Source organism: Eretmochelys imbricata, chromosome 3, assembly GCF_965152235.1.
Source record: "Eretmochelys imbricata isolate rEreImb1 chromosome 3, rEreImb1.hap1, whole genome shotgun sequence".
NCBI classification, from domain to species: domain Eukaryota; kingdom Metazoa; phylum Chordata; order Testudines; family Cheloniidae; genus Eretmochelys; species Eretmochelys imbricata.
In genome coordinates, this window is record NC_135574.1 from 15,084 (window position 1) to 25,519 (window position 10,436).

At 46.3% G+C, this 10,436-nt stretch overlaps 1 protein-coding gene across 1 annotated transcript; it reads right to left on the reverse strand.

The window, feature by feature from the left end:
- Positions 1–3,093: 3,093 nt before the first annotated feature.
- Positions 3,094–8,157, reverse strand: LOC144262457 (uncharacterized). Its single transcript, XM_077812208.1, has 2 exons — positions 8,012–8,157; positions 3,094–7,658 (listed from the first exon to the last, which is right to left on the reverse strand). Exon 2 carries the CDS (start codon positions 7,633–7,635, stop codon positions 6,388–6,390), a length of 1,248 nt encoding a protein of 415 aa, XP_077668334.1. The 5' UTR covers positions 7,636–7,658; positions 8,012–8,157; the 3' UTR covers positions 3,094–6,387.
- Positions 8,158–10,436: the final 2,279 nt, after the last annotated feature.

Sequence of the window (10,436 nt, forward strand, 5' to 3'; positions counted from 1 at the left end):
AGAATCAGGACAAGAGATTCTCCCATTGCATTCTCCTCTGATCCATTCATAGAATCATGGAATATCAGGGTTGGAAGGGACCTCAGGAGGTCATCTAGTCCAACCCCCTGCTCAAAGCAAGACCAATCCCCAATTAAATCATCCCAGCCAGGGCTTTGTCAAGCCTGACCTTAAAAACTTCTAAGGAAGGAGATTCTACCACCTCCCTAGGTAATGCATTCCAGTGTTTCACCACCCTCCTAGTGAAAAAGTTTTTCCTAATATCCAACCTAAACCTCCCCCACTGCAACTTGAGACCATTACTCCTTGTCCTGTACTCTTCTACCACTGAGAATAGTCTAGAACCATCCTCTCTGGAACCACCTCTCAGGTAGTTGAAAGCAGCTATCAAATTCCCCCTCATTCTTCTCTTCTGCAGACTAAACAATCCCAGTTCCCTCAGCCTCTCCTCGTAAGTCATGTGTTCCAGACCCCTAATAATTTTTGTTGCCCTTCGCTGGACTCTCTCCAATTTATCCACATCCTTCTTGTAGTGTGGGGCCCAAAACTGGACACAGTACTCCAGATGAGGCCTCACCAATGTCGAATAGAGGGGGACGATCACGTCCCTCGATCTGCTCGCTATGCCTCTACTTATACATCCCAAAATGCCATTGGCCTTCTTGGCAACAAGGGCACACTGCTGACTCATATCCAGCTTCTCGTCCACTGTAACCCCTAGGTCCTTTTCTGCAGAACTGCTGCCAAGCAATTCGGTCCCTAGTCTGCAGCTGTGCATTGGGTTCTTCCGTCCTAAGTGCAGGACCCTGCACTTATCCTTATTGAACCTCATCAGATTTCTTTTGGCCCAATCCTCCAATTTGTCTAGGTCCCTCTGTATCCTATCCCTGCCCTCCAGCGTATCTACCACTCCTCCTAGTTTACTATCATCCGCAAATTTGCTGGGAGTGCAAACCACACCATCCTCCAGATCATTTATGAAGATATTGAACAAAACCGGCCCCAGGACTGACCCCTGGGGCACTCCACTTGACGCCGGCTGCCAACTAGACATGGAGCCATTGATCACTACCCGTTGAGCCCGACAATCTAGCCAACTTTCTACCCACCTTATAGTGCATTCATCCAGCCCATACTTCTTTAACTTGCTGATAAGAATACTGTGGGAGACCGTGTCAAAAGATTTGCTAAAGTCAAGAAACAATATATCCACTGCTTTCCCTTCATCCACAGAACCAGTAATCTCATCATAGAAGGCAATTAGATTAGTCAGGCATGACCTTCCCTTGGTGAATCCATGCTGACTGTTCCTGATCACTTTCCTCTCATGTAAGTGCTTCAGGATTGATTCTTTGAGGACCTGCTCCATGATTTTTCCGGGGACTGAGGTGAGGCTCACTGGCCTGTAGTTCCCAGGATCCTCCTTCTTCCCTTTTTTAAAGATTGGCACTACATTAGCCTTTCTCCAGTCATCCGGGACTTCCCCCGTTCGCCACAAGTTTTCAAAGATAATGGCCAATGGCTCTGCAATCACATTCGCCAACTCCTTTAGCACTCTCGGATGCAACTCGTCCGGCCCCATGGACTTGTGCACATCCAGCTTTTCTAAATAGTGCCTAACCACCTCTTTCTCCACAGAGGGCTGGCCATCTATTCCCCATGTTGTGATGCCCAGCGCAGCAGTCTGGGAGCTGACCTTGTTCGTGAAGACAGAGGCAAAAAAAGCATTGAGTACATTAGCTTTTTCCACATCCTCTGTCACGAGGTTGCCTCCCTCATTCAGTAAGGGGCCCACACTTTCCTTGGCTTTCTTCTTGTTGCCAACATACCTGAAGAAACCCTTCTTGTTACTCTTGACATCTCTCGCTAGCTGCAGCTCCACGTGCGATTTGGCCCTCCTGAATTCATTCCTCCATGCCTGAGCAACATTTTTATACTCTTCCCTGGTCATACGTCCAACCTTCCACTTCTTGTAAGCTTCTTTTTTATGTTTAAGATCCGCTAGGATTTCACCGTTAAGCCAAGCTGGTCGCCTGCCATATTTACTATTCTTTCGACACATCGGGATGGTTTGTCCCTGTAACCTCAACAGGGATTCCTTGAAATACAGCCAGCTCTCCTGAACTCCTTTCCCCTTCATGTTAGTCCCCCAGGGGATCCTACCCATCCGTTCCCTGAGGGAGTCGAAGTCTGCTTTCCTGAAGTCCAGGGTCCGTATCCTGCTGCTTACCTTTCTTCCCTGTGTCAGGATCCTGAACTCAACCAACTCATGGTCACTGCCTCCCAGATTCCCATCCACTTTTGCTTCTCCTACTAATTCTTCCCAGTTTGTGAGCAGCAGGTCAAGAAAAGCTCTCCCCCTAGTTGGCTCCTCTAGCACTTGCACCAGGAAACTGTCCCCTACGCTTTCCAAAAACTTCCTGGATTGTCTATGCACCGCTGTATTGCTCTCCCAGCAGATATCAGGAAAATTAAAGTCACCCATGAGAACCAGGGCGTGCGATCTAGTAGCTTCTGCGAGCTGCCGGAAGAAAGCCTCATCCACCTCATCCCCCTGGTCCAGTGGTCTATAGCAGATTCCCACCACTACATCACCCTTGTTGCTCACACTTCTAAACTTAATCCAGAGACACTCAGGTTTTTCTGCAGTTTCGTACCGGATCTCTGAGCAGTCATACTGCTCCCTTACATACAGTGCTACTCCCCCACCTTTTCTGCCCTGCCTGTCCTTCCTGAACAGTTTATAACCATCCATGACAGTACTCCAGTCATGTGAGTTATCCCACCAAGTCTCTGTTATTCCAATCACGTCATAATTCCTTGACATCACCAGGACCTCCAGTTCTCCCTGCTTGTTTCCAAGGCTTTGTGCATTTGTATATAAGCACTTGAGATAACCTGCTGATCGCCCCTCATTCTCAGTATGAGGCAGGAGCCCTCCCCTCACAGACATTCCTGCCTGTGCTTCCTCCCGGGATCCCGCTTTCCCACTTACCTCAGGGCTTTGGTCTCCTTCCCCTGGTGAACCTAGTTTAAAGCCCTCCTCACTAGGTTAGCCAGCCTGCTTGCAAAGATGCTCTTCCCTCACTTCTTAAGGTGGAGCCCATCTCTGCCCAACACTCCTCCTTCATGGAAGACCATCCCATGGTCAAAGAATCCAAAGCCTTCTCTCCGACACCACCTGCGTAGCCATTCGTTGACTTCCACGATTCGACGGTCCCTACCCAGGCCTTTTCCTTCCACGGGGAGGATGGACAAGAACACCACTTGCGCCTCAAACTCCTTTATCCTTCTTCCCAGAGCCACGTCTGGGGAAATCTGCTTCACTACTGAGCCTTATTATTTACAAAAGTTCTAGCATCATAGTAATGTGGAAACAAACAAACAAAAACCCAGCCAACCTTCCCATCTGCAAACAATCCCATCTCAGTAGGAAAAGTCCTACAACAGGTTGGTGGTGATTGGACATCTAACATAGTGAATGCCAGTGAAAATGAGGTAGGATTAGAGTCTAAAATAGGGAAAGAAGAAGTCAAAAATTACTTAGACAAGTTAGATGTCTTCATATCACCAGGGCCTGATGACATGCATCCTAGAATACTCAAGGAACTGACTGGGGAGATATCTGAGCCATTAGCAATTGTCTTTGAAAAGTCATGGAACACGAGAGACATTCCAGAAGACTGGAAAAGGGCAAATATAGTTCCCATCTATAAAAAGGGAAATAAGGACAACCCGGGGAATTACAGACCAGTCAGCTTAACTTCTATACCTGGAAAGATGATAGAGCAAATAATTAAGAAATCAATTTGAAAACACCTAGAAGATAATGAGGTGATAAGTAACCATCAGCATGGATTTGTCAAGAACAAATTGTGTCAAACCAAGCTGATAGCTTTCTTTGACAGGGTAACAAGCCTTGTGGAAAGGGAGGAAGCAGTAGATGTGGTATATCTTGACTTTAGTAAGGCTTTTGATCCTGTACCGCATGACCCTCTCATAAACAAACTAGGGAAATACAACCTCGATGGAGCTACTATAAGGTGGGTGCATAAGGTTGGAAAATCGTTACCAGAGAGTAATCATCAGTGGTTCACAGTCATGCTGGAATTGCATAACAAGTGTGGTCCCCCAGGGATTGGTTCAATAGCTTCATCAATTATTTAGATAATGGCATAGAGAGTACACTTATAAAGTTTGCGGATAATACCAAACTGGGAGGGCTTGCACGTGCTTTGGAAGAACTAGATTATAATTCAAAATGATCTGGACAAACTGGAGAAATGGTCTGAAGTAAATAGGATGAAATTCAATAAGGACAAATACAGAGTACTCCACTTAGGAAGGAACAATCAGTTGTACACATACAAAACGGGAAATGACTGCCTAGGAAGGAGTACTGTGGAAAGGGATCTGGGGGTCATAGTGGATCACAAGCTAAATATGATTCAACAGTGTAACACTGTTGCAAAAAAAGCAAACATTATTCTGGGATGTAGTAGCAGGGGTATTGTAAGCAAGACATCAGAAGTAATTCTTCCTTCTACTCTGCGCTCATTAGGCCTCAACTGGAGTATTGTGTCCAGTTCTGGGCACCACATTTCAGGAAAGATGTGGACAAACTGGAGAAAGTCCAGAGAAGAGCAACAAAAATGATTAAAGGTCTAGAAAACATGATCTGTGATGGAAGATTGAAAAAAATGGGTTTGTTTAGTCTAGAAAAGAGAAGACTGAGAGGGGACATGATAACAGTTTTCAAGTACATAAAAGGTTGTTACAAGGAGGAGGGAGAAAAATTGTTCTTCTTAACCTCTGAGGACAGGGCAAGAAGCAATGGGTTTAAATTGCAGCAAGGGTGGTGTAGGTTGGATATTGGGAAAAACTTCCTGTCAGAGTGGTTAAGCACTGGAATAAACTGCCTAGGGAGGTTATAGAATCTCCATCATTGGGGATTTTTAAGAGCAGATTAGACAAACACCTGTCAGGGATGGTCTAGATAATACTTAGTCCTGCCTTGAGTGCAGGGGACTGGACTAGATGACCTCTCGAGGTCCCTTCCAGTTCTATGATTCTAACATGCTTTGCCAACAATTGGAAACTGGGATTTAAACAACAAATGATCTCACTGTGTTTGAGAGCCATTCAAATTCCCCTTCCAGCTCTGTGACACTTTCATCTCAGGCCCTAAATTACTGTTTTGGGATCAAAGAAAACAAAGTATGATCCCCAAGCAGAGGGCTGAGAACCCTGAATCATATGACACATTAAGTAGAAGAGGTGCAGAAGATAAATTCTACATGGCTCAAACAATGGAAATGTTGATGGGCTAATTTGGAAGGTCGGACTCCCTCCAACTCACCACTTCTTCAGGTATCACAGAAGCTGAAAAAACACTTCCCCCCATCCCTACTCCTTGTCTTTGTTATATTTAAATATATTTAAAATGAGAAAAATGGTATAAAGCCCAACTGCTGTTCAGCACAAACCAGTGCAATGTGAGAAAACCTGGGGATGAGACAATTTGTCCCTGGTGGGGAACCTGGTGACTAACAATCACTTTGCAGTGGGAGGAAAAGTATAAATGTGATGTTCTTAATTTGGTTAGACTAGGAGAAGTGATGGAGGTTGTGTCAGATTGTGAGGAATTTGCTACATTACCCTGACTGTTATACATAGGCTATTTTCTTTACTGAAAAAATAGTTGTGGTTTTACATCAGGATCGCTAACTTAATTTAGCTAACTCCATGGAAAACCTAGTGGAGTCAAGGCGCAGGTAGATTTAACCTCCATGTACCTGGTAGAGGTCATTCCTGGTTCACCCACCTGGGGCTGATGGACATTCATGTTGGAGGAACACACACTTCCATGACACAGGACAAAGCAGTTGATTAAAAATACTGTGGGATTCACCAGGGCCGGATTTCCAATTAGGCACAGTAGGAGTATACCTAGGGGCTCCAGTGTTCTAGAAGCGCCTTACCTCTCTAAAACTGTGTACAACATGAAGGTCAACTGTAGGCAGGGTGGGCACTGAAGATGCTGTGCCTAGAAGTGTGTAAGGTGTAAATCCAGCCCTGGGATTCACTCCAAGAAAGGGTGAGCTGCAAAAGGGAAAAGCAGACAACTCAGCCGGGGGAGCTGAGATACCACAGTGTCACAAATGCTGCCTTAAAACTCACTATGTGGGAATTAGCAAAAGGAAAACAAAAATCTTTCCTCAGCCATATACAAGGGTTTTAAAGTGTTTATCTCCCTTGCAGCTTCTCTGATTATAAAAAAGGGCTGAGTTCTGATAGAAGAATTTCCCACACTGTATGGATGCTCTGATGTGTAATAAGGTTCGAGCTCTGAGCAAAGGTTTTCCTGCGCTCACAGCATCCATACAGTCACTCTTGAATATGACTTCTCCGATGTCTACTAAGGTGTGAGTTCCGAGCGAAGGTTTTCCCGCACTCACAGCATTCATAGGGTTTCTCCCCTGTGTGGATCCTCCTGTGTGTAATAAGGTTTGAGCTCCAAGCAAAGGTTTTCCCGCACTCACAGCATTCATAGGGTTTCTCCCCTGTGTGGATCCTCTGATGTTCAGTAAGGGTTGAGCACTGAGGGAAGGTTTTCCCACACTCGCAGCATTCATAGGGTTTCTCCCCTGTGTGGATTCTCTGATGTCTTATAAGGTCTGCAGACAGAGTGAAGGTTTTCCCACACTCACAGCATTCATAGGGTTTCTCCCCTCTGTGGATCCTCTGATGTGTAACAAGAGTGGAACGCCAAGCAAAGGTTTTCCCGCACTCACAGCATTCATAGGGTTTCTCCCCGGTGTGGATCCTCTGATGTTCAATAAGGGTTGAGGGCTTAGTGAAGGTTTTCTGGCACTCACAGCATTCATAGGGTTTCTCCCCTGTGTGGATTCTCTGATGTTTAATAAGGGTTGAGCTATTAGTGAAGGTTTTCCCACATTCACAGCAGGGTTTCTCCCCTGTGTGGATCTTCTGATGTCTAGTAAGGTTTGAGTTCCAAGCAAAGGTTTTCCCGCACTCACAGCATACATAGGGTTTCTCCCCCGTGTGGCTCCTCTGATGTGTAATAAGGTTTGAGCTCTGTGTAAAGGTTTTCCCGCACTGACAGCATTTATAAGGTTTCTCCCCCGTGTGGATTCTCTGATGGTTAATAAAGACTGAGCTCCGAGCAAAGGTTTTCCCACACTCACAGCATTTGTAGGGTTTCTCCCCCCTGTGGCTCCTCTGATGTTTAATAAAGTGTGAGCTTTGAGTGAAGGTTTTCCCGCACTCACAGCATTCATAGGGTTGTTCTCCTGCGTGGAGTCTCAGATGTCTAATAAGGCTTGAGCGCCTACTGAGTTTTTTCCCACACTCAACGCATGTGTTATTTCTCTCTCCCATCAGGATTCTCTGCTGGGCCGTGGTTTCCTTGAGGCCTTTGTGAGTTCCCCGATAATTAACAGCTTTACCAACTTTCTGCCTTGGCTGGTTTCCCTGCCACTTCTCTGGCCTGTACTGACTCTCAAAGGCTTTTTCCTGCTCACAGCTCCTGGACACACTCCCCTTGCATCTTTGCAATAATACCCCATGTGATTCCCCTTGCTCATCATCTTCCTGCTGAAGATTCTGCTCCATGGTCTTACTCACAATCCCATCACCTGCTGGGACAAAGAAAGAAAAACTGAAGAAACAGGAATGGAAAAGGCGAGAACAAACCAAGAAAACAGTTGGAGAAGGAAAAAAAATTAGGCACTGAATTTCCCCAAACTCTTCCCCAAAGGGGCAAGAGGAGGTGATCAGTTCTGCATGCAGACCTCATCCAAACACTTAGGGGGAAGGGAGCTACTGCCAAGAGTTAGGATGGGTAGGAAGCCATGAACAGTATCTGCCCTGAGGATATGACACCCCTGGGGGCAATCTTGAACTCAGAGAGCTCACAAGGTTTTTGTTGGTAATCCAGCTGGTTCCTTCAGGCAATGACAGATTCTGAGTTGGTTTAATGATCCCTCACCTGTGCAGCTGCCTCTCAGGATTTCTCTTTCCTCTGAGCCCTGGAGATCTGGGGCCCACGGCTCTTCCCCTCGTTCCAGCTGGGAGATGACATCAGATTTGGAAACTGGAAACCCTGCTCAGAAGAAAGACCAGTGAGATCAGTGAATTTATGGGACATTTGTCACACACCAAAAAAGTTCTTTTAACTCCAGCCCATTTTAAAGCAGTAGAATCCTGGAGCCAGCTCTCCAGGTGCTCAAAGGTGCAGGACACTCTTCTCATGAGGGATTTAACTGTGCCCATGTCTACTAGGAACACACGCAGCCAGATACTGATGATCAAAGGGGCTCCTAAAACCTAGAGCAGGCAATTTCATGTCCCAGCAAACGAAGACTCCAGCCAGAGAGGAAGTCCACCTGGAACTGCTTCTTACTTACAGAGAGAGGCCCAAAGACGCTGCAGGAGTGGGAAAGGCATGAGGCCTGACAGCTGAGGGGGGACACTCAGAGACGAGGAAGGGCACAGAAAGGCAGCTGATAATCACTATGATAGTGATAGCCCTGATAATCACTATGATCCCCATAATCCTTCCTCTAACTGCTCTCACCCTTCCCCACCTCCTGGGACCTGAGGAGCAACCACTCCTTGTGTTCCCTCCTTCCCTCCCATTGCCCACAACCCTCCTTGCTACCAGTCCTCCCAAATTCTCTGATATAGTACCTAGCTATAAAAAGGGAATAAGGACAGCCCAGGGAATTATAGACCAGTCAGTTTAATTTTGGTAACCGGAAAGAAAATGGACCAAATAATTTAAAAAATCAGTTTCTAAGCATCTTGAAGAAAATCAGGTGAGATGTAACTGTCAACATGGATTTGTCAAGAAGAAATCAGATCAAACCAACCTAATATCCTTCTTTGACAGGGTAAAAAGTAGAGCCCTGCATGGATACAAAAAGGTGTATCCGCATCCAATCCTGCAGATTGGATATCCACGGATACAAAGCGGATACCCATGGATTTGCAGGGCTCTAGTAACAAGCTTTTTGGATGTGGGGAAGCAGTAGTTGTTATATAACTTGACATCTGATACTGTCTCACGTGACCTTCTCTTAAGCAAACTAGGGAAATATAGACTAGATGACCCTACAATAAGATGGATGCACAACTGGTTGGAAAACCATAGTCAGAGAGTAGATGTCAATAGTTCACAGCCAAGGTGGAACAGCATATTGAGTGGGGCCCCTCAGATCTCTGCTGGGTCGTCTATTCAGCCATTTTAATCCGGGCCTCGAGCTCCAGCTTCGGCACTCCAGCCAGGGAGCTGGGTCAGGGGCCACTCCACGCGGCTCCCAGATGGAGCAGCATGGCCCTCTCTGGTGCTCCAGCTGGGGAGCAGGGTCTGTGACGGGTTGGGTCACAGAAACTCCCTCAAGACTGTCACTAGATGTGCTGGAATACCAATGAGAGCAAACCCCCCTGCTAGAGAAGGCTTCCCTCCACTCCCATCTTGCTGAGTTAGACACTCCAGTCAGCTACAGCACAAAGAGGTTGGGTCACGCCCCCCTGCAGTGCACAGAAACTAAGATTCACTTAGTCCAGGGGTTTCTCAGTTAACAGGGACTTTCCCAGCACCCAGTATTCAGTCTTTCTGGGAGTCTAAACCCCAAATGAATCTGTTCTACTCCGTATAAAGCTTATACAGGGTAAACTCATAAATTGTCCACCCTCTATAACACTGATAGAGAGATATGCCCTCCTAGGTATTAATTCATAGAATCATAGAATATCAGAGTTGGAAGGGACCTCTGGAGGTCATCTAGTCCAACCCACTACCCAGAGCAGGACCAATCCCCAACTAAATCATCCCAGCCAGGGCTTTGTCAAGCCTGACCTTAAAAACTTTTAAGGAAGGGGATTCCACCACCTCCCTAGGTAACGCATTCCAGTGTTTCACCACCCTCCTAGTGAAAAAGTTTTTCCTAATATCCAACCTAAACCTCCCCCACTGCAACTTGAGACCATTACTCCTTGTCCTGTCATCTGCTATCACTGAGAATAGTCTAGAGCCATCCTCTTTGGATCCACCTTCCAGGTAGTTAAAAGCAGCTATCTAATCCCCCCTCATTCTTCTCTTCCGTAGACTAAACAATCCCAGTTCCCTCAGCCTCTCCTCGTAAGTCATGTGTTCCAGACCCCTAATCAGTTTTGTTGACCTTCGCTGGACTCTCTCCAATTTATCCACATCCTTCTTGTGGTGTGGGGCCCAAAACTGGACACAGTACTCCAGATGAGGCCTCATCAATGTCGAATAGAGGGGAACGATCACGTCCCTCGATCTGCTGGCAATGCCCCTACTTATACATCCCAAAATGCCATTGGCCTTCTTAGCAACAAGGGCACACTGTTGACTCATATCCAGCTTCTCGTCCACTGTAACCCCTAGG

What these genes read in the sequence shown, in the direction of transcription:
- LOC144262457 (XM_077812208.1), bottom strand. Translation starts at nt 7,635, where the DNA reads ATGGAGCAGAATCTTCAGCAGGAAGATGATGAGCAAGGGGAATCACAT.